This window comes from Ambystoma mexicanum, chromosome 9, assembly GCF_040938575.1.
Source record: "Ambystoma mexicanum isolate Mex_15411 chromosome 9, UKY_AmexF1_1, whole genome shotgun sequence".
Classification (NCBI taxonomy): domain Eukaryota; kingdom Metazoa; phylum Chordata; class Amphibia; order Caudata; family Ambystomatidae; genus Ambystoma; species Ambystoma mexicanum.
The window spans coordinates 458,836,848-458,860,909 of record NC_090931.1 but is presented as its reverse complement, the minus strand read 5'-3'; the positions used below and the strand labels follow the sequence as shown (position 1 = coordinate 458,860,909).

Genomic DNA, 24,062 nt, shown 5'->3' with positions numbered 1-24,062 from the left:
TGATGCATGGTCTAGAAAGATTTTTACGTTGGGGAGCATGGCTTTAAAATCTACAAATGTAAGTTGCACACTTGCAAGATTTACATATACCATGCGGGACTGTATGACAGCGGCAGCTGAACACATCCCCGAAGGCGAGGAACGTGAAGGGTTCCTATCCATAGAAAGGGATGGAAAGGAGGCTTCAGGGGAATGCCTTCAATCAGGTTTGGACACGGCTGACAGTATCGGTAGGGCCATGGCGTCCATTGCGTCTACGCAGATTTGCGTGGCTGAGGAAGTCAGGTTTTGCACCGGATGTGCAATCAAGGCTTCTCAATATGCCACTTGACGGCCCGAGGTTGTTTGGCAGCAAGGCGGATGAAAGTTTGGAGAAGCTGCAGACCTCCAAAGCGGCAGCAAAATGACTCAATGCCGCTATACGACAACCTCAACAACGCCCCTACACAGGTTCATCTTCCTGGAGTGGTTGTCCCTTTCGATTTTATTCCTCATTTGGAAAAGGAAGGGGACAGGCCAGTCAAAGAGGACAAAGGAAATTTCCTCGGGGGCGAGGAAAGGGTACTAGATCTGCCCCAGCAACGGCAACTGTCCCTTCAGCTGCTGCTGCAGCTGCCGCAAAACTTCTCTGAGGTTTTGACCCACAAGACCCCGGTGTGAGGCAGGATCTCACAGCATCTGGAAGAATGGCGGGGCATTATTTCAGATGCTTGGGCACTGGAAACAGTATCCCAAGGTTATTGCCTTCCTTTTCAAAAGAAACCTCAATCACCTGCCGGGATACAACTCTGCCAAACATCCAGACCCGCTCCTGTTGCAGGAAGTCTTAACCCTGCTACAGAAAGGTGCAATAGAACATGTATTTGTAGCGGAGAGGAACAAGGGTTGGTATTCCCCATATTTCCTCATGCCAAAGAAGGACGGAGGATTGAGACCCATCTTGGATTGAGAAGCTTGAACAAGTTCCTCAGGAAGGACAAGTTCAAGATGGTCACACTTTCTCAGATCCTTCAGGCTCTCCTGCTCCAAGACTGGTTGGTATCATTGGACCTTCAGGATGCTTACCTTCATGTGCCTATATATCTCAAACACAGGAAGTACCTGAGGTTCGCGATTGGCAATTCTCACTATCAGTTTCGAGTTCTGCCTTTCGGGTTGACATCCGCCGAGAGTTTTCACCAAGTTGATGGTGGTGGTGGTGGCAGCGAGTCTCAGAAGAGGGGAGATTCATGTCTACCTCTACCTGGACGATTGGATGATCAGGGCACGTTCTCCAGAACAATCCCAGGAACATCTGTCCAAGACCTGCCACTTCCTTCACAAACTAGGTTTTTCTCTGAACTTAAAGTCAAACATGATACCATCACAGAAACTCCAGTTTATCGGAGCAGTCCTGGATACTTGGTCGGGCAAAGCCTCACCTCCCGAAGAGAGAGCTCATCACATTCTGCAGATGGTAGCAAAATTCCAGAATGTCCAGTATCTACCGGCCTTCGATTTTCTCAGGTTGCTCGGTCTTATGGCATCCTGCATTTTTCTGGTGCCAGAAGCCAGATTGAGGATGAGATCCCTTCAATGGGCCCTCAGGACTCAATGGTCCCAATTTTCAGGGGAAATGTCAGATCTTAGGCAAGTTCCAACCGCAGTAGCACAGGCTCTTCAATGGTGGCGCTTGCAGGGAACATATCCTCAGAGGAGAATCTTTTTGGCAACCATGGCCGGAGATAACGGTAGTTACGGGCGCCTCACTCACAGGGTGGGGAGCTCACACTAACGAGTTGACAATCAGCAGTCGTTGGTCTCCATCAGAATCCAAGCTACACTTCAACCTATTGGAGCTGAGGGCAATCAGACTAGCGCTGAAGGCCTTCCTGCCCTCTGTACAGGGAAAGAATGTCCTGATAATGACGGACAACACGGTGGCCATGTACTACCTCAACAAAAGAGGAGGAGTAGGGTCACTACCACTGTGTAGAGAAACAATGCAGCTCTGGTTCTGGTCAATACAAGAAGGGATCTCTATGTCTGCAGTTCATCTAGCCGGAGAACAAAACACAGTGGCGGACGCTCTGAGCAGGCAGAGCAGTCTCCCACGAGTGGAAACTAGCTCAGGAAGTCCTTCAAGAGATCTTTGCCCTTTGGGGAATCCCCGCAAGTGGATCTGTTCGCGACCAGTGTCAACAGGAAGTGCGAACTGTACTGCTCAAGGGAATTACCTCCAGGAGGAGCTCTAGGGGACACGTTTGTAGTGGACTGGGAATTTCCACTCCTGTATTCATTTCCTCCAGTCCCTGTGATCCCTCAAGTAATAAGGAGGTTGAGAAAGTTCAGGAAAACCATGATCCTAATTGCCCTGGATTGGGCCAGGTGAACGTGGTACCCAGACCTTCTGTACAAGTCCGTCTGCCCTCCAATACGTCTTCCAAAAAGAGAGGATCTTCTCTCACAAGAGGAAGGTCACGGTCTCCATTCAGAGGTCAAGACACTCGACCTTCACGCATGGCTTCTGAGAGGCTGAGATACAAGGATTGGGACCTTCCGGATGACTTCATGGAGATCTTGCTTTCGGCCAGAAGGCCAGCAACTAAATCTCTGTACCTGTGTTGTTGGAACAAGTTCAGTAACTGGTGCAGAGATAGGAATGTGGACACGTTTCAGTGTTGTAATCCCACAATATTGTCTTTTCTATTATACTTTGCTAATCTGGGGCTCCAGGTTGGCATGATAAAGGGTTATTTAGCAGCGCTATCTATTTTTAAGCGCTCCTCAGAGGAAGAATCTTACTTCAAGATACCTTTTTGATAAAACAATTCTTAAAAGGTCTTAAAGTGTTTCCTCCAATACCTTTTCAAGTACCTGTGTGGGACTTAAACTTAGTACTAAAGTTCTGCACATACATCCCATTTGAGCCTTTACATTCCTGTACGTTAAGGCTCCTTACTTTAAAAACAATACTTCTTGTGGCAATTACATCAGCCCGCAGGGTGAGTGAGTTGCAGGCACTTTCTAGTGGGCCTCTTCACACCATCTTTTATAAAGATAAGGTTGTCCTTAGGGTAAAACCCTTTTTTGCCAAAAATGATCTAATTTTCACCCTTCACAAAAAAGAACACTGCCTGCTTTTTACCCTCCTTCTCACGAAAGTAAGGAAGATTAAAGGCTACATAGATCAGTCCCTAGAAAGGCTCTTAGCTTCTATATTTCAAGATTGGCAAGATTACATCAGTGTGACCAACTTTTTGTGGGATACACTAATCGTAAATTGGGACTGGCAGTGACTAAGCAAAAATTATCTAGGTGGATAATTTTGGCTATAACTGAATGTTATAGATTGGCTGGGAAAGATCCTCCAGATGGGCTGAGGGCTCATTCAACCAGGGGCATGGTGACTTCAACAGCACTTCAAAGGGGTGTCCCAGTGCAAGATATTTATGCAGCAGCCACATGGACATCCATGCACACATTTATAAAACACTATGCCCTAGATTTGACTTCTCCACAAGGAGGTCTTTTAGCTATAGCAGTACTTAATTCTGTACATGACTAATATTTCTGTACTCCCGCCTCCAATACAAAACTGCTTTGGGAGTCTATCTAAGATGAGGAAAACGTGGGAGGTCACGATCTTCGAAGAACAAGTTACTTACAACTGTAACGTTCTTTCGATTGGATGTTCCTCCCACGTATTCCACATCGACCCTCCCAGCCTGCCCCACAGTACAGTTTACGTGGTTTACACTCAAAATTCCTTTAAGGCTTGGGTCAAAAGAGGCATGCCATTAACTACAATCCATTGGCTGCAATATGAAAAAACAGAACTGAGGCCAATGGGCACGCTTGAGGCATTTACACAGCGTATGTCGTCGGTGCTCGATGGGTGCCGCAAAGGGATATTGACGCCGCAGCCCTCTGGTGGAGAACGAGAACATTTTTTCTGAAGATGCAAAGCTGAAGGTAAGGATATGTCTAAGATGAGGAATACGTGGTAGGAACATCCAATCGAAAGAACATTACAGTTGGTAAGTAACTTGTTCTTCCCCTTTAAATTTAGTTGCGTGCAGAGTTGTGGTACTAGGAGCATGCACTCTCCTGACTCCGCCCTCCGGTGCCACACTGCAGTCTTGCGAGGTGGAGAGAGAGCTCTTCTCCAGGTCTCCGCCTGAACACCTCCAGTAGTATGTGCGCAGGAAATCGAGGCCCACAGTAAGTATACTCTTAATCTGATCCTATTACCAGTCGGTGTCTCAAGGCTCCCTGATCTACCGCTCTGCAGATGGAGGTATACAAGGATCCTCCTGGGCCAAGGACTGAGGGGCAAAAAGGCTCTCATACCGGGAAATCTCCTAAGGGGCATCGCTCTTGTCCCGGCCCTAGTCCCGAAGGGGCGCCTGAATGCAAAAGCACTACCGGTCTATCTCCAAAGGGCGGCAATCCTCCAAGGTCCTCTACTGAGGTGCAGAAAGGGGGCGAGCCTACGATTGAAGGCAAACCGTCTGAGGCACATGCAAGTACTTTGTGCTTTCCAATCCAATCAGACAAAATGTCAGTGCAGACTAACAGGATGGCGCTGTATGCATAGGCATGCCCAGCCAGATGGCTCTCAAGGAGTCGTGCCTCCAGCTCCCTGGCAGGAATTCGCTCCACAAGTGGAATGGTCGCCCATCCATCCTCTGGTGCCGTCGTGCACAGCCTACCCAGTACCATCCTTGTTGGTGCGCTGCACCCAGGCTAGTTATACACAGTCTAGGCATAGCTCAGGCCTAAGCGGCTCCTGAGTGTGCCATGCCTGCCTCCGAGGAGCGTTTCTTCAATAAGTTTTTTACGCTGATCAGGTCTCGGCAGATGGTGGTCATATTAAGCGGCATCACAAAGGAAATGATACACTCTGCCCACCTGCGCCAGCTCATCCCCAAACACCAGTACTGCCACAGCCACTGCCTGCTGCGGTGCAGCCTCAGATTCTGGGGCAGCCCCCGCCTCCGGTACAATCTCTGCCGCCTCCAGCTCCACAAATCCCAGAGATACTGCCAGGTGACAGCACGGATCAGAGAGTTGCAGACCACCTAACCAGGGACCAGTGCGCTACAGACCAGGCTGTTACTGATGAGGAGGAAGATGTGGGAGTCTCCACTTCAGAAAAATATAAATAAACTAGGAAGTAGAAAATTACTTCCTCTTTGTAAAAGGCTCAAAGAAGATGACTAATGTAGCCTTGTCATTGAAAGACAGATTTCAATCAACAATACACTTATACAACTCAGAATTACTCCACTCACAGTCCAAATGATACACACCCACTCATCCCAACATGTTTCATTCCTCACACACTCCACATACCGTAAAATCAAGGGACATTCATCAGGTAACCTTTTGTCTGGGGGACATGTACAATATACAACAATAATCAAACCACGTAATGGATTTGTTTGAAGCTTGATAACAGGATATGCAGCTTATTACTACACTGCAAAACAGTCCAAACTTTAATGCAGCTCCAAATTTTGCCTTGAACTAGAAGGTAGTGGTTGCTCTAGCCCAAAAATGAAAGGGCATAGAAATAACCGCTAGTTCAGTTTTTGTCACTCTCAGAGGAAAAAAAGCAGACAGTCACACTAATTGGTAGTGGTGTCGATTTTCGTCGGCGGATGATGCTGGCAACTGTGTTGCTATAACTGGAATGTCTGCCACATAAAGTCGTTGGAGACAGAAGTGGCTCATATATTCTTAGCAGCGAATGTTCTAGCTGCATCACCCCGACCAGGCTGAAAAGTATACAACGCTTGTGACCCCTATGTAGGAGTCAGGCTGAAATATTTACATTTTACAGCAAAACTGGTGTTTAATCCACGATAGGCTGCACCCGAGGTTGGTAATGAGAGAAACGCGTATCCGTGGAGTTTGTTCACAACAAATGCCATAAAGGCATCATTACAACACCCGAAACGTTTCTCAGTCGCAGCTGAATAAATCGGCACTGTGAACATGGAGCAACCTCCTCCCTCTTGTAGTCAATGAAGAGGCTCCCTGCTGCTATCAGTCCATTCTCAGCCGCATTCCTCGGTTGTAGCGACTGCATCTGTCTATGCCAAGCTGCAAGACTCCACTTCATCCAGCACGGCCTCAGCTTTGGGGAAGGAAGACAAAATTCTGGACGTATATGGCTAAACGATCTACTCGAATGGCGGTCTTCACCTTAGGCAGACAAACGCGGATGCATGCTGGTCGCAGCCAACCCAAGACTTTGATGGGAGATTGCTGACTTCCATCCGGATCTGCCAGTACACAAGTAAGCAGCTTTCAAATCAGGACTAGCCGAGGCCAAGTTGTTTGCCCAAGACATTATGGAGTCCATTGTGGTCCATATAGATACATTGGGAGAGCCGTTTGTGTTGCTACTGAAATGCGACGGTAGGCTTGGATGAGGGCCACCAAATTTAACCCAGATGTCCAAGAGTGCATACTAGATCTCCCCTTCAAGGTTTGGGATTTGTTTATTTCCTCCAGAGAAGAATTGAATAAGAAAAAGACCAGCTCGCAAACTGCCAAGTCACTGGCCATCCTGGATAAACCGGCCTCAAAAGCCTACGGGCAGGTTTAGGCAAGGTCTGACTGGGGGAGGACGTTTGTGGATTTCCGTGTGTTTCAGGACCACGGGTCATGCCAAATGTACGGGTGCCCCAGCCTGCACTGATGGAAGCAGCAGAGGACCTCAAACAAGGGTTTCTTTCAGTGCCCCTCCCAGGCAACCGCCTCGGACGGAAAGAAGCAATGAGGCTTGCATCAGGGTCCACAGTTTTTCCGGTGGGGGTTGGGAGAGAGGGGGGGGGGACTTTCCCTTCACATTAGTCCTGGTGGACTTTCTTTCCGGATCCATGGATCATCTCAGCAGTCTCCCATGGCTTCTGCATCCCACTTCCCTGGTTCCTCCCAGCCCCCCACATCTCCCTACCCCTCCCTCAGATCGGGACACTGATTCCTCTTGCAGAAATATTGGCATTTATAGAGTTGTGCAGTGGAGGAAGTCCCGTCCTCTCAGCGAGGCTCTGGATTTTATATGCAAATGTTTGCAATTCAGAACAACCAGGCAGGCAATAGTCGTTCTCAATCTTTACCTACCTCCTAAAAGTCAAAATGGTGACGCCAGCGCTGATTGCGGAGTCTGTGTGGTGGAGACCAGACGAGCTCCTTGGACCCCAAAGATGCAGATCTCCAGGTCCCAAATTGACAGCCCCACCAGGCTCCTCTCCGGTTCAGGGTGATGGGCTGCCATTTCCAGTACAGGGTGCTACTGTTTGGGCTGAAATCAGCCCTGTGAGTATTCACCAGGTTGATGAACCCTGTTGCTTCAGTCCTCGGGGCAGAGGGCCACCACATCTACCCATACCTAGACGACTGGCTGGTCCAGGTGGGGTCTCCAGGTGCGTTTCAGGTTACAGCTTACCGGCTTATGTATATCTTGTACGAGCTGGGGTTCTCCATCAACCAGTGCAAATCACAGTTGCAGCCCACCCAGACCCTGGTCTTCCTTGGCCTGCTGTGCTAGGTACACGAGGGAGCAGAAGATTTTCCCTTCAGCAGAGAGGATTGGGGCCATTGCAGGCAGCTGTTGGTTGTCATCCTGCTGAGGAAATGACCATGTCCTGGTGGATCCAGCACTTGCTGGGCATCGGGGCTGTATGCTTGCTGGCTTTTCCGCATACTAGACTCAGGATTTATTGTGGTGGTGGAGGAAGGAAGGCAACTTTTTTTGTCGGCATGCCTTTTCTTGAGCCCAAGCCGACGTGGACGATCACTACAGACTCCTTGTTGAAGGGGTGGTGACCACCTTGGGTGACCACTACGTGCACGGACTGCAGTCGGACAAGGCCAGCCATATTAATCTTCTCTAGTTGACTGACATACAGCTAGCTCTTATTTCAATAAAAGGTAGGAGGTGTTCCTCTCCAGAAAGAAAATAGCATGATAACCTGTTCTGAGATGAGTTTGCAGCACACGCTATGCAAATGTATATTTCCCATCTGTTAAAAGTACAGTGAGCAAAAAGTGTGTGCTGCAAACTCTCATTTCAGAACAGGTTATCATGCCATGTTCATTCTGGAGAGGAGCGCCTGCTACCCTTTTTGAAATATTTGCAAGGAACTTGAGTTACCTGGGGGCAACCAGACGTGGACTCCCTGCTCACTGTGCCCAGAGAGGCCGAGCTTCAGCTCACTGAGGCCCAACAAGGCTGAAACACATGTATGGGGTTGCTGTTGGTACTCTTGTTCAGAAAGGAATAGCCATAGCATTTCGGTGCTGGACTGCCAATGTGGGCGGGACAAAGACTGATATGCAAATGGATTTTTCCAATCTGTGAAAGGTAGAGTGAGCAAAAAGCGTGTGCTGCAAACTCTCATCTCAGAACAGGTTATCATGCCATGCTCATTCTGGAGAGGAGCGCCTGCTACCTTTTTCGAAATACAGCTAGCTCTAGGGGCATTTATACCACTGGTAAAGGACAGTGCAGTCTGCATTCAGACTGAAAGCTCTACGTGCATGCACTACATCAACAAGCATGGGTCACCAAATCCCCCCCCCCCCCCTCACCTTGCGCATGCTGGCAATCCCGATCTGGTATTGGGCAAGACAGTACAAGATACACTTGTCAGCAATCCACCTGCCGGGGAGTCCAATCTGTAGGCGGACAGGCTCAGCAGACTGGTCGTGGACAACGAGTGGCAGTTATGCCCACAGGTCCTGGCAGAGATCTTTCAGAAATGGAGCCATCCGAAGGTAGACCTAATTGCCACAGAGCACAACATTACGCTGGGAGGCGCATTACACGTGAGATGAGTCTGTGGGCATGTGTGTTCCCTCCGACCCCTCCGATAGTCATCTGCAAGTCCAGGGAGGAGCAGGCCCTCCCACTCATTCTGATCGTGCCTCAATGGCCAGCCAAGCAATGGTACTCTGAGCTTGTGAGGCTGATGTTTCAGGGTCCCATTGCTTTTACGGTCAAAAGACCTCCACTCCTATTGTGGGGGGGGGGGGGGGGAGAATTCACCCGGCACAGAAGAAGCTAGCCCTAGCAGCCTGGTTCCTGAAAATGTGACGCTGCAGATGTCCCAAGGAAATCTGTGGATTATACAAAAGGCAAGAAGTGACTCCACTAGGAGTTCGTACAAGAGCAAATGGACAAGGTTTTGTTAGTGGACAAAGGACAGAGGCATAGATCTAATAGTTTGCACACTCGATCAGATGGGATCTTTCTCAGCACACCTAACGGAATTAGGTGTGCAGGTAGACGCGTGCCGTACTTGCCTGCCAGCCGTAGGGGCATACAGGAACTCAGACAGTATGTCGTTCTCCACTTCCAACCCAGTGGTCTAGGGGCAATATTATAGGATTGACGACGCTTTACCCTCCAATCAAGTGTTCGCACCCCGTTTGGGACCTAAACATGGCTCTGGGTTTGCTAGCGCATAAACCATTCGTGTCCATGACATCCATGGACATCAGACTGGTCATCATTAAGACTGGCATCCTAATAGGGCTTAAATCAGCGCACAGGGCCAGCGAGATACAGGCCCTGGTGGCATCGGAACCGTACACAATGTTCAAACGTGACAAGGTTATGCTGCGCATCCATCTTTCATTCTTGCCGAACGTGGTGTCTTCCTTCCATCTTAACGAGGAGATTGACTACCAACATTCTTTCCGAAATTGGAGGTTGAACATGTCCTACATTGTTTGGACGCAAGAAGGACTTTGAGGTTCTACCTGGACAGGACTAAGGATTTTTAAGTCTGATGCATTGTTCATCACATTTGGTGGTTCAGAACCAGGCTGTCAAGCCTCCAAAGACTCGATAGCGAGGTGGATGATGGCTGTCATTCAGGACGCCTACAAAGGTCCGAACAAGGAGTTGCTAGCAAATCTTCATGCCCATGCAGTCAGGGTGAAGGCTACCGTGGTGGCGTTCCAAAGGCATGTGCCCTGGCAGACTATCAGCAGGGTGGCTACACGGGCTACCCCTTCTGCCTTCTGCAAGCATTATTGCCTGCACAGAAGTGCATTCATGGACGCGGCCTTCGGGCAAGCATTGCTGAAGAATCTGTTCTCTTATGTCTATAGACATCTCTCTTCCCTAGGGGCTACTAATCAGTGATAATTGCCCATGCTGTATGAAGGAAAGAGGATGGGACGTAGGAGTAATTATGTTACTCACCGTAGTGACAAACGTACTCCTAATCCATAGTCCCATTTCCTTCATACGACCCTCCATCCTCCCCCCTAATAAGAACATAGTTAAGCTGTAGATCAAGCTGTCCAACTTGTAAAAGGGGACTGAGGTTTGGCGCCGGAGGGCGGAGTTACGGGAGCGCATCCTCGTAGCATGCTTCCTCAAGCCTTTAAATTTAAAGGGGAAATGCTTTTTATTTGTTTGAAAGGTTCCGTTAACGTCCTTAGCTAGGGACGGCCATGCAGTATGGAGGAAAGGGGACTATGGACTAGGAGTACATTAGTCACTACGGTGGGTAACTTTGATTTTTGTTTTGATTTACACATACTGAAATGATACTAGTTGTAATCGTAAAAGTTGCCACTAAAATGCAATAACTTAATTTATCTCAATTTTAAAGGTATTCCATTCCATGAATAGTTTATCAGATGCAAAGAGATCATCACTACATCACGAAGAGCTACTATTAGTTCATTTATTTTGTGTCTCCAAATCCCAGCATACCATGGACCATTTGTAAGCCCCATGAACCTGTTAATGATTGCCATTTGCTACCATAGGCACATTTTTGGCAACTTTCCTGATTGATGGCTGGCAGTGAACCCTGAGAAGGCCACAAATGGAATTTCCGGCTAGGATTATGTCGCAATTTTCAACTTCACTCATAAATGACTACATAACCTCATTCATTTGGCCATGCAAAGTATCAATCGTGTAGTGGGAAAGGTTCCAATAGAATTTTCTATGGTCTTCACCTTTATTTTTACAGCCAAAATCCCATAAAATGTATTTAAAACGTTTAGAGGTTCACCTAGGTGGCTTGAATTTATTGCTGTGATTTAACCCTCCTATAGGTAGACCTCCAGTCCCCTTTAGTGGATAATTGTTGTACCGTTTTATAGCCATCTATTATTATCGGTGATAAAAACCACACTTCTTGAATCGGGATAAATGGGAGCAGGCGTAAGTTATCACCTAGCTTTGGGTTATTAAATAATTGGACATGCCCTCTCACATTCCATGAAATAACATAAAGCTTGACAACATCTGGAAATGGATTAGAGCGCCCCCTATACTTTGCAAAGTAGTATTTTTCTGCGAAAAAAATATTTCCCAAGTCATCCCATTTCCTCTGAGTATGGTCACGTGATTTTTACAGTCCGTTGTCCCGCAATTGAATTGATTGTGTTTCAAAGCACTTCAAGGAGGGATGGAACATGGGAAAATAGTTATATTCTTACAGGTCCTTGAAACAAATCAGAATGTGAGAATAACTATCATAACAGATAGTACAAGTGCATGAAACAATAAGGGGGAGGAGGGGGAAGGAAAAATGGAGACAATACTAGCAGTAACATTACTATGCCTGACGACAATTGTTGCAGTGCAAGATTGACAAGAGAAGTGGGAGGAGGGGAGCGAGAGGGGAGGGGGGGGGAAGAGGAGAGGAACAAAACAAGTGATTATCTTAAAGGGTCAACGACTGACCAAGGTAGTGCTGAGAGGGAGGAGAAGAAAAGGAGAGAAAGGGGGGGTTCAGACAAGCTATTATCAAGGGACAATGATAAGTGTAAATTCTAAGATAATTGAAAGGGGAGAGGGCAAGAAGGCTGACAGATGGGCTTGGTGGCCAGTGGGGGCAACAAAAGAGGACATAGGGGCAAGAGGGGGCACACAGATGGACAATAGAGTAATAGAGTAGGAGCACTGGATTTGCAGACTACTGAAGTTAGTTGCACACAGATTCATTTTTTCAAAGGAAGATCTGTTGGTAATGATACTAATAAGCTTTGAGTCAATTCAAAGCCCATCTGACAGACGGCCTGTCATTCGGTAATTAGCTGTTTGTATGCTATAGCTGAGTGCATAGAGATCACCACTGTCTGTTTATTGATCCACAAAATCTACCAAATCAATATCCACCGACAACAGCAATCCGAGATTAGGAATCTTGTGTTTCTGATGCTTGTTAATCTGTTTAGAAATCACATACTGTGCATATGGTCCGAAATGCGCAACTGCAGAGTATTGCATCTTGTTTTTCGAGGCTCGAAAGGGGACGTCTGCATAGGCGTGTCTGTAACACTATCCCTATCGTGACGTGTAGTGTACCCAAAATCCCTCACGCGCCGAGGTCCCTCAGATTGTTTTTTTCCGCCCAAACAACTGGTCGCCCTTTTCGGAGCTCTTTCATAAGAGACATTGTTATTACCATGTTCATCGACTGTCGATTATCCCCTTAAAAAGTCCTTTTGACTGTGCTTCCTGTACTACGCCGAAGACTGCGGTTGACTTTCGATGCCTACGATCCGGCAGCGAACCCGTCCACGTGGCCCGGCCCTCTGGCCGGCTTACACAGTAGGGAGAGTGGGGTCGGGGTGGCCATATTTTTTCAGTTATGTCTCTCCTCTTTCCCCCTCTTTGCTCTTTAGGTCTGGTCATTGCCTTTATTGCCTTTTGCTATGGAAATGACACCATTTAGGTTTTGCACCTCTTGCTGGGCCAGATACCATTGGAAGGACGAGCACTCTTAAGTGCAAAAATGGTCTACCCCTTGACCAGGACGAAGTGCGGTCAAGGATGCCATGGACGTTACGGCAGACGTTTCAGGGTCCGCTACGCCCGTCCCCGACCCCAATAGGCTTGACGCAAGTCACACTATGGGGAAATCATCCGGCGAAAGGGGCGTACAAGATTGCAGCACTAAGCACACAACCCCGGGCCCGTATTGACGGTGCCGTCGAAAGGGGCAAAAGCGCCAACGGAACCACTGAAAATTGCGGTGGGATCCACTGGTCCTCAAGATCAGCAGTTTTCCCTGCATCCGCAGCAGCGTCTTGCGACTGGGCCTCCTAAAACAAAGGGCGCTACATCCAAAACCCATGCGGCCGTCTAAGCGCTTTAGCTGATGCTCCGGCGCCCCCTAAGGCCCCGGTAGGAGGAAGATCTACTGCTAGGCCTCAAAGTCAACTGACACATCGCCCTGCTTCGCCAAACATCTCCGAAAGCATTGCTATGATTGCTTCGGCAGTGGGGTTGAAGGAGAGGTCTTGGGAGGCGTTGAAGCACAAAGAGAGATCTGCGGACGCGCTGAAAGACCCGCCACAGCATCCCGATGCTCATGAGGACTACGTAGAGAGCCATGTGCCTTTTTGTCAAGCTCTACTGGGAACACATTTCGGTGCCATAGGGAGGAAAATGAAAATGTTCCACCCTTAGAACCCCTCTGGCTCATCTAGATGGACCAGAGGGCTCATCTAGATGGACCAGAGAAAAATTTGAACGGTGCATGGATAGATTGGAGAAATTTGTCTCGCTTTCAGAGAACCCTAACCCCAAGAGACCGCGATTTCGATGGACAGGAGAGACTCATTGCCTGATGCTAACCTTTCCCAAATATAGTCTGTATTCAACCACCAATCGCGGTCGACAAATCTAGCGAGCCTTTTGAATTCTCATTTCGAGGCTGCCTGGACAATTAAAAAGCAAGTGTCTCAGAGTTTAACCCCCTCCTGACAGAGATCATAGATGTCATTCCCAATTTCGTCCCTGTGCCTGATATGTCGAATCTCACGTGTAGTCAGGAGATTTAAACGAAATCTCAAAAACTCAGATCTAATAGAGGGATCTGGAAATGTCTTCAAATACGTGAGAAGGTGGCATCTTGGTTTATCGACGGAAATTAAAGACGGACAGACCTTTGTAAGAAGCATGGCTGTTATTGTCTTAATCCAGTCCACCCTCTTCAAGGACGCCTTTGCCTTCATAGGGTTTTGAATAAGAACTTTGAGCAATCAGCCTCCAGAAGAATTCTTGATCAAACGATCTTGAGGTTGTTCATATTGTGATTAGAGCCATCCCGAAAAGAAAAGCAGAGGAAGCATCTTCATAGACACTGAGTAGGAGGAACCAATATTAGCCTATATAAAGAGACCCACCGCCCTTCCATCCAAGCCCTCAACGATTGTAAGCCCGATTCATATCCTATACTGGATATCGCACGCAGTTGGGAAGACAAAGCACACTGTTCCAGATTTTCCCTTCAAGCCTTTCCCAATCAAGCATAATGAGACAAGGGGTTGGAATCATATCCAAATAACAAACTGGGAATTACCTTGCTTATATAATACCCGATTACCGGGCGGAGTGAACACTTAAAGAATTTTGTTGAGATCTTCATCATATGCGACCCCAATTGCAACATTTTGGCCTCTAAGGTGGCGATGGCATGGGCTTTAGTTGGAAATGATCTAATCACAGAGCTTAAGTAAATAACTTCCTTAGTAAACAGTGTAATTTGATCTTCCAAACTCTATGAAAAAGACTTGATGGCTTTTAGAGGTTGTTTAAAGACCCCAATTTTTTTATTTTAGTGGGTTGACTTTGTAATCATTGAGCTCTGCATATTTCTGTAAAGCACGAAACATCCGGTGAAACTGGATATTTAAGAGGTGGCCTCCCACGCTCCCTACCCTCAGCTTGAGTCTGTCGCTTTCTCTTCTGTTAAGTGCAAACCTTCAAGGAACTTTCTAGAGTTTCTTCTTTTGACAGCTTTTCTCTGTTCATTATTTTTGTTTTCTTAGTAAGTGGGGCAATTAAAGGGTTGCTCTGTTTTTTGTAATCAGCATTGTATCTGGTCTATCCTTAGGAGTCCTAGATGAGACCAGGTGTTCTGGGGCTTCTTGTTCAGTCACTGGTTTTATTTTATTTTTTTATTGAGCATTTGTTGGACGCTTTGTACAACTGAATAGTATTTCAAAGCACCACAATGCTAAATGGGAAGCGGACAGGGGAAAAGTAACAATGGCAAAACAGTACAATACAGTCACGGTCTTTCTAGGCCTTGTGGCATTCGCTATACAAGTGCAATGAGGAGAAGTGCAGGCGATGGGGAGGGAGGGAGGATGGAGGATGGAGGATGGGGGATTGGGTGGGACCAGAGGAGTGGGCAAGGGCTGGTGGAGAGCTAAGGGAGCCAGGGAGGAGAACCTCACGGCAAGTGCAGGCAGCAGCGCCCATGGGTGGGATGCAGAACTGCCATGCAGGGTATTGACTGGGAAGAAGGGCCTGAGATCCTGTGGGATAATGGGCATCCGGTCACCAGTCACAGCTGCAGTGGGGTCACAGCGGTTTCCCAGGATCGACTGATTGCTATTCTCCCTCTTTTGTTGAGTACATTTGTGTAGCCAGTGCAACTTCCTCCAGTTTCAGCGTAATTTTGCTGAGCATAAGTGTGTGCACCTTAACTTCCAGGTGGATATTGTCATATAGACGCACCAGCGAACTAATTACCAAGTTTAGGGCTGAAATGGAGGGAGAAGATAGTTGCATCTCGAAGTGTTTGGTGAAAAGAAGATTCCAAGGGAACTGGAAAGTTAGGAAGAGGTGAGCATTATGTGATCATCTGAACTCATTCTGTGTTCGGGAAGAAAGGATACCGGGCTGTTTGGGATATCCTCTTCTTGAACTGGGTCAGTGTTTCTTAATGGACATCCATTTGACAGAATGGCTTGCTATCTCCAGAATAATTAAATTGTTTATGAAGTTAAAGTATACAGTTGAGGCAGATCGGGGGTCTTAAGTTTTGCAGCAGGGTTTTCTTTTGGTTGCACAGTGCAAATCTGTCTTTTTACTCTCCCAGGCAAGACTTTTTGGTGATTTAGGAGCTGTAATGGCTCCTGATCCAACTTCTATGGGAGCTTGCAATGTGTCCCCAACAGTGTCTCTCACCGTTATTGATTAGATATTCACGGTAGATTCCATGGTAATGTACGGTATCGTGGGTACCGCCGTGTTATAGGGAGCAGAGGAAGGTTCATTCACTTCATTTGCTGTTAAATTATAACTGCTACTCTGTGCATGAGTTTGGGGAGTGGAAGGATGTACAAGTTTAGAGATACCCTTTGACTTATCCAAGGATGCGCTCGTAGGCATGGTTTGTAGCCTAATCCCGGCCACCATCGGGTGCAGAATGCACTCCCCCAGTGGCTGGAAGGCTGCCGGGCCTCATCTCCATGTTGCAAACTCCTGGATATTTGCCGTAGACGTAGCAACAAGACCTTTGTGTCCTACTCAATCTTGGGCATACCCACAGTCCCTTCCATTCGAGTCAGCGCTGCCAAAGTGAGTGTGTTATGAGGTGATCTCAACGGGTGAGTAGGCGGTTCAGACTGGTTTCCGGGCTCACCTTGTATAGAGTTACTCCAAATGTTATAAGCCCCCTGAATCCATTACTGTAATAAAGATCAGACAATGGTACAATAGCTCACCTCAATTCACCTCTAAACTGCCCCCAAACTGCACTCACTGCAGCTCTTCGCGCCCAATCACAATATATGTTCATTACTGCTGTGCACGGCTCAAACTCCTAAGCTGGGAAACCTAGTTAACACGTCCAGGGTTCTCGCTGCCTTCCGCCAAATTTGCACTTAATGCAGCACTGCCTTCTTTAGGGTTCCAGCCGCATTTTGTAGCCTTTTGCAGTAAGTGCAAAAGTGCATTAGTAAAATAATGCAAAAACGGTTAAAATCACACAGCTGCCCCCAGCTTGCTTGGGGACATTGTCAAAGTAACCAGTACGACATTATATAAAACTTTATAAGCATACTCCGCATCCTAACTGCACTTCACTGTAGGGTGATGTGTGCAATTGCAAAAATACAAGAATTTGTAGAGAGACATAGGGCCTCATTACAAGTTTGGCGGTAACCCGCCGGTGCTACTGGCGTGTTGGCGCCGGACTGTAACAGTTTACGCTGCCTGACTTCCCAGTGCCACCGGAACATTACAAGTCTTGGTGGATCGGGAGCTCAGGCGCTAGTAATTGTTAATCCCAATTCCCATGGCTCCCCATAGGGCTGCATGGGAATGGGGACTCAGAAGAATCAGCACTGTTGCCAATGGTGCTGGTGCTTCCGTGACAGCTCTGCTTTCCGGGGCTGTTGCGTCCGGCAGGACAGACCTGCCGGGTGCACAGATCCAGGAATAAAGAGGTGTAGTCTGCCGGTCCAGAATGGGTGCCAGTACGTTGCTACAGGCACCCTTATTCCCAGACCAGCAGACTCACGAGTTGGGCGGTAGCCCTTAAATGCAGTGGCAACACAATTACCACCGCATTTAAGGGTCCGACCCAATCTCGAGTTTGGCCACATAAATGCGCCGGCATCAAGGGCATTTTCGGCACCATTGCCGCTGGCGCATTTACCACCAGCCCCATTAATAGCACCCCTAGTCCCATTGCATCCAATGGGATTGGGGATTTACCGTTCCCACGCTACCCGTGATCCGGCGCTAATCGCACCGGACCGGGTAGCAGTAATGCTATTTTCCCAGGCGGTATTACCGCCAGGATACCTCCCAACCCATGATGAAGCTGTTTGTCTCTCAGTACTGACCGTCTTGGGGAATAGTCAGTTTTCCCGTAAGAATTAGCAAAGCAAGTAATGGACGTAAAGTTAGGAGGCTTTACTGACCGTTAAGTCCAGAATAGGGTTCAAAAGAAGCAGAAATTAAGAAGTCCCATAGGAATCTATGGAAGGACCGGTGCAAAAATAGATGTTTCCCAACAGTTTCCTTTAGCCAGCAATGGCTTTAGCCAACAGGCGAAGAGGGAAACCTAATAAGTCAGTTAAAAGGAAAGAGCTAGGGACGTGGGGGCATGACATTTTAGGGGAGGGAGGGTGTATTTATAGCCTCAGTTCGTATGGGTCAGTTCTCGATCCCTCCTGCAACATAACCTGACGTCACCAACTTGTCCTTTTGTATGCGTGTCCCTTTCACTTATTTAGTTATTCAAAAGAAAATCTGTTTCAGAACCTCTGAGCCATTTCCGGATCACTAGTTCTCTAAAACCATTATTCGGCCTCATTCTACCTTTGCCGGTATCCTGTCAGTAGAGCCGCCAGGATACTGGCAAATGTAGTTAACCGTTTCCGGCATCCGGTCCAGCGGCATTGCTGCAGGATTACGGTTGCCGGAGGGACGGTGTTCATCCCCATTCATGGAGTCCCATAGGACTCCATGGATTTGCTGTCATTATGGTGCTGGTTATGATGGCTTCTTTTGCCCGTGGCTTACCGTCAGCATTCAGCTGGAGGGGAAACACAGGTGCGCCACCGGCAAACCCATAGTTGGCCGGTGTGGTAAAGCGCTGGTATCCATGAACAATAGGCACTTTATTACTGCACCGGCCGACTGTTCTGCTTTATATCGATCTCAGATTCACACTGGTTAGATTTTTTTCCAACTGCAATTTCATCAACTGAAATATAGGGTTGAGACTACATCTAGCTCAGTCCTATTTTTCTCTCCGTACAGCTGGTAGAAAGAAGGCAGGTCTAGTTTACCCCCAGCTTCCGCACTATGTTTTTAATGTAGGCCATCTTCCAATGCTTTCTCAGTCCAGCTAAATGTTTATTTTTTTTCTCTTTAAGCAGTGCTTAACTGAATCTCTGGCTGATGGCACACAGCCATCCTGCTATTTCCCAGATTATGTTCTCCTCTCCAAACCATAAGATTATTGTCTGATTTACTAGTCTAACGTTTATATACCCATTCCCACCATTCCTCTAGCATTTATCGCAAGAGCCAAGAAATTCTCAGTTCCATGGCCCCTCACGTTTTGGTAATTTGTACTGCTGGGCAGGACAAGGCAATTACAGCGATAGGCTTTAACTATGCAAATGGACACACACACCTACATAGAGTAAGCTTGGTCCCATCATTTTTGTTTCATGTAGTCCACCAAACGTCCGCAATATATTGACCAAAATCTACCAGCTACTCAAGCCAACCTCGGACAAGTGAGCTGCATATGGGAAGATTGCAAAGTGCTTTGTGAGACGGTCCAACCTGTAGCATTTTACTGTGAAGACTGTCTGAAATCTTCCCTGCCACTATCTCAGGGTAGGTGCTCTTCTGAAAATGTCCTTTTGGAACATTGCCCTTGAATTTCTCAATTGTTCATTTAAAATGTGCACACCTAAAGGATGGGGACTGCATCTCTTTGGCGCTGAAATCCCTCCACCGGCTCCCCGTGGCTGCAAGGATCAAGTTCAAGACCCTGTGCATAATCCACAAGGCTTTTTGGGGCCGCGGCCTGGGCCTGCACTATCTACATTGCTCTCTTCCTAAATACTCTCCCTCTAGAGTCCTCTGCTCGCCCTCCAACTCTCTGTGGGTGAGCCGCTTTCACAAACAGAGATTTGGACGTAGATCTTATCCTCTGCACGTGCTTCCCTCTGGAACAGCCTCCCTGCATCTCTCCGTCTTGAGCCAGAGCACCTTAAGTTCCGGACACTCCTCAAGACCTTCCTCATCTCTCTCCCTCTCCCCTGCTAACCTCCTCGCGTTTCTCTCCATCCTCCTTCTCCTCCCAAACTTTGTTCAGTTTTTGCTGACTGGTTGCCTACTTCACTTCCAGAGCCGACAGGTCCCATACTCCCCCTGCCAGTCATTTGCACTTGCCTCTGAGCCGCTTCACTTTGTCAACATTACTGCACTTCCACCTTACGCTCCTGAGCGGAGCAACCTCTGTGCACTTAACCCAAGGCCCTGCAGGACCAGACTCTTTGTCCCCCTCCCTGTCTCTGCACCCCCACCTGGATGTATGCATGACCTAAATGTACTAGGACCATTTACCTAGTCTGTCAAACCCCCTAACCCCCACCGTTTGTTCATCCCACCTCCTGACCTCTCAACCCCCAAGCTTGGTCTCAACTTTTACACTTCATTCACTTGCATTAGTAGAAATGTCGTCAGATCTAGTATGCTCGTTTTTTCTCTTTATATCATTTGGAATCTTCAAGGCCTAAGAATGATTACTGTATTCCCTTGTTTCCTTCCCGTCTTGAAGCGCTTTGAAGCACTTCATCTGTGTATAAGCTCTACATAAATAATCAATCGCACCTAAAGGATGATGTATGTTAGGCAGCGAGTTGTGTTTTGAATACTGTGAATGTGATGACGGAAACGTGAATTTGAAGTAAAATATTGCAAAGAAAACAAATTACAGGTTCGCTCGTGATTTCTCAGTGCAATGTTTTGCTTTTGAAGTATTTTGTTATAATGAAGACATTGGAGTAGTATTATCAGTCTTCCTCTGTCCCCCTAGCTGAATAATTCACCTTACTAGATTCATGTTGTTAATCGGAATAAACACACTTCAAAGACTTGCTTTGTATAATTGTACAATAGGTGCAGTTGACAATGAAATAAATGTTAATATATTTGCATTACATTCTATAATTCTATTCCTCGAGTAACGAATGGCTGATTTAAAAATAATCTAATTTATGCGTTTTTGTTTTTCTTAATATCATGCAGGATTTACGCAAACAGGTAGCACCTTTATTGAAGAGTTTCCAGGCTGAGGTACGGCTATGCAGTTTTACTTGTTCTTTTTTCTTTGATCTACCAAATATGCTCAATTATCTTACTTCGTGATGTCTTTATGGGAGAAATCCCCCACAGGAAAATAGCAAAAGGCTGGACATTCCCTACTTTCCCCTACACCCGTGACAGAGACCAGCAGTACTTTTACAGGTCCATACCTGTGATATAGCTGGGCATACAGTATTCCTGCCACAATTCTCATGCTATAATCTGACAAGGCCAACACTTTGTTTTTTGTTGTCAGTTGCCAAGGGGGCCCACTAGAATTTCAGGTACAAACTAAGGCGGTCAGGTCTGCTAATACAAAATATCGAAATTGGGCACGGTCAAGGAAAGCTGCACTATACCAACTAGATAGTGAAAGGTTTTTACAAACATGCCGTAATAAAAACTCTGGTTTGATCTGGGAACTGCTAAACAAATGTGGCACGGCTCCACAAGCGTATTTCCAACTTAATGGTGTTCATGAAGATGTGTGGATTAAACATTTTAACACTTTATATGACGATCCTAAGATGAGTAGCTATATTTACAATGGCAGTACTGCAAGATGTTGGGAGCTGCAATGTACTGAAAATATCATCCAGTCCCTTATTAAAACAGCGTCTTCGTCAAGAGCAGCAGGCCTTGACGGTCTTACTAACTGGATGTTTAAACAAAACATAAATGAATGGGCTCTAATCCTCAACAATGCATTTCAGCACATCTTACACACCAAATGTTTACCAGACTCTTGGCGCTCGTCCGTGATTATCCCTATTTATAAGAAGGGTGATCGCATGGACGCTAAAAGCTATCGTCCGATAGCGTTATTGGATGCCCCGGGGAAGCTGTTTACCAAGTTAGTATTAAGAGATTTTGTTCTTTGGGCATCGGCAACTGGTCAACGTGATCCAGCACAAACTGGTTTTGTGGCTGGTCTGGGCACTAGTGTTAATTTACTAACTTTAAATGCTATCCGACAACAAGCCCAGTGTAAGAGACAGCCTAGATATTTTGCATTTGTGGACTTACATTCCGCTTTTGATTCGGTTTCAAGACCTAAACTTATCAACAAGTTAATCAAAGCGGAATGTCCCCCCACTCTTATAGACATCATTTTTGCATTACATTCAAAAACCAAGATCTTTGTAAGATTAAATGCTGAAGGACTCCTGTCATCGCCTGTTTATACGTACAGAGGGTTAAAACAAGGATGCAGCTTAGCGTCAGCCTTGTTCAACTTTTTTATTAACGATGTTCGCTGGATCTTTACTAAAATAGCGGCTGACGCTCCAATACTGAATGGTGTTAAAATTAGTGCATTATGGTATGCAGATGACCTTGTTCTTGTGTCAAAAACACCCAGTGGTCTACGTAATCTTCTGGCAGTACTTTGCAGCTATTTCAAAGAAAATGAATTATTTGTAAATACTGCTAAAACTCAGATTGTTACGTTTATCCCTAAAGGTTTACGCAAGCATCTATTAGAGTGGCAAATTGAGACAACCCCCATAAAGATAGTTCCAAATTATGTCTATTTGGGTGTTATTTTTGATGGTTGTCCCATTGCAGACTCACAGTTGAATAAAATTAAACAAAAGCTAACCATGGCAATTTGTCAGACCCAAATAATTGTATCTAAGTATGGCAAATTTACACTCAAAGCAGCTCTTCTGTTTTGGAATCAAAATGTTGTCCCAACTATTCTTTATGGCATGGAAACGCAAATTTTACCAACTGCATTTCTTAATCGCTTAGAATCCAAATTTTGGCGAGCCATCTTGCATCTACCGCAATGTATTCCTGGGGCAATGATGCGTTATGAATTGGGCTTAATCTCATTAAGTGCCCATCATAATTGGCGCCTATGCGCCTTATTGCGTAAATGTTTGCTTTCAACACAGGACAATTCTGCCTTGTCGGCCATCTCCAGTTACATACTAAACTCAGCAGAAAAGTTCCCGAAACAGTGGTCTTCAAATGTTCTCTCTATTATGGTAAAGGCCGATATTTCTTTGAGCCTTTTATTAGATCATCCAGAGAGAGCAAAGAAGAAACTCCACATGATGGACTGGATTGAAACCCGAGTAAAGTGTTTAACCTATAGAGACTTTGATCCTGCAATATTTGGTCCTAAATCTTATAAAGACATTGCCTCGTACCTGTGCCTGTCGCCTTCTTCTGCTATTAGATCTGAGATCCTGAGGCTGCGGTTTAACATCTGGCCCACTAGGGAAGTCAAAGTAAGAAGGAGACAAATCACATTAGACTTTAATTGGTGCAGGTTTTGTCGAAACACAACAATTGTTGAAACCCTGCAACATTTACTATTGGAGTGCACAGCCCCTAAACTTCTGAGTTTAAGAAATATGCACTTTGCTAAATATTTTGTGTATTTTTCACAAATAGACCCAAGTAATAGATGGGTCGCTCTGGCTGCAACTGAATGTATGGGTATAAGGATTGCTACTATCAATTTTTTAAAATCTCTAAACCTGGAATGATTGATATACACCATGTTAACCAACACTTTTAAATTGTGAAAACTTGATGTGGAAGATGGTTGTAATTGTAAACGTTTGTTTTATTGATTTAATGTTTTTACTTAAGCAAGAATGGATTTTTGTAACATGTATAAAATTGAAAAAGTTGTTGTAATACAACTATATTCAATAATAAAAAAAAAAAAAAAAAAAAAAAAAAAAATTCAGGTAGATTTGCACCTTTGGGGACGTGGCTGGATTGATTTACATGTGATTAGTTCCCTCCAGTATTGGCACAAATGTGCAAAACATAATGAAAATGCACCCCGATATAGATTTCCTAAAATGTTAAAAGCATTATCTCAAACATTTACATCCCATGTTTCATCTTTGGTAAGATCCCACCAGCCCAACTCAAAGATGAGTTTAATATAGAGCATCAGCTGCAGCTACGGACCAGCATTGTGGACTATGCATCCTTCCAACCTCACTTGACTAAAGCATCTGGAGCCAGGAGTCATGTGGTAACAGCTCTCGATGAACTACACTACTTAAGTTGTGCAGTCCCCAGAATGGTGGCCATGCAGTCAAGAGAAAGTGCCCTCACTACTTGCCCGATAACCTAAATTTGTAAAATACAGATGGGCAGCATGTAGCTTTCTTAGCCTACATGGAGTAGTGGAAATGTAAATAGCCCAACAGGTAACAGGCATTACTCTTGCGTCCCGTCCCCTTTCATCCATACTGTATGGGCGTCCCTTCCAAGGGACGCAAGACAGAACCTTTTTCACCAGAAAAAGCTTCTTCCCCTTTAAATTTAGAGGCGCGCAGGGGAGCGGCCCAGGGAGCATGTGCTGACCTGACTCCGCCCTCCGGCGCCACACCTCAGTTCACTTTTCCGCAATGATGGGAATGGGCCGAATTCATCAACCCTCCTGGGTTTGGCTTTGGCCATGTAATTCCACACGCGGATACTTGTTCTC

The 24,062-nt window shown here is 46.3% G+C and overlaps 1 protein-coding gene across 4 annotated transcripts in view; it reads left to right on the top strand.

Moving 5' to 3' along the window:
• CUX1 (cut like homeobox 1) overlaps positions 1-24,062 on the top strand; it is a 2,307,153-nt gene that overhangs the window by 130,553 nt on the left and 2,152,538 nt on the right. For all 4 annotated transcript variants that reach the window (XM_069614989.1, XM_069614986.1, XM_069614987.1 and 1 more), the window contains exon 3: positions 20,546-20,593. In XM_069614989.1, the coding sequence (XP_069471090.1) occupies positions 20,546-20,593 (48 nt within the window). The remainder of the gene's footprint in view (positions 1-20,545; positions 20,594-24,062) is intronic.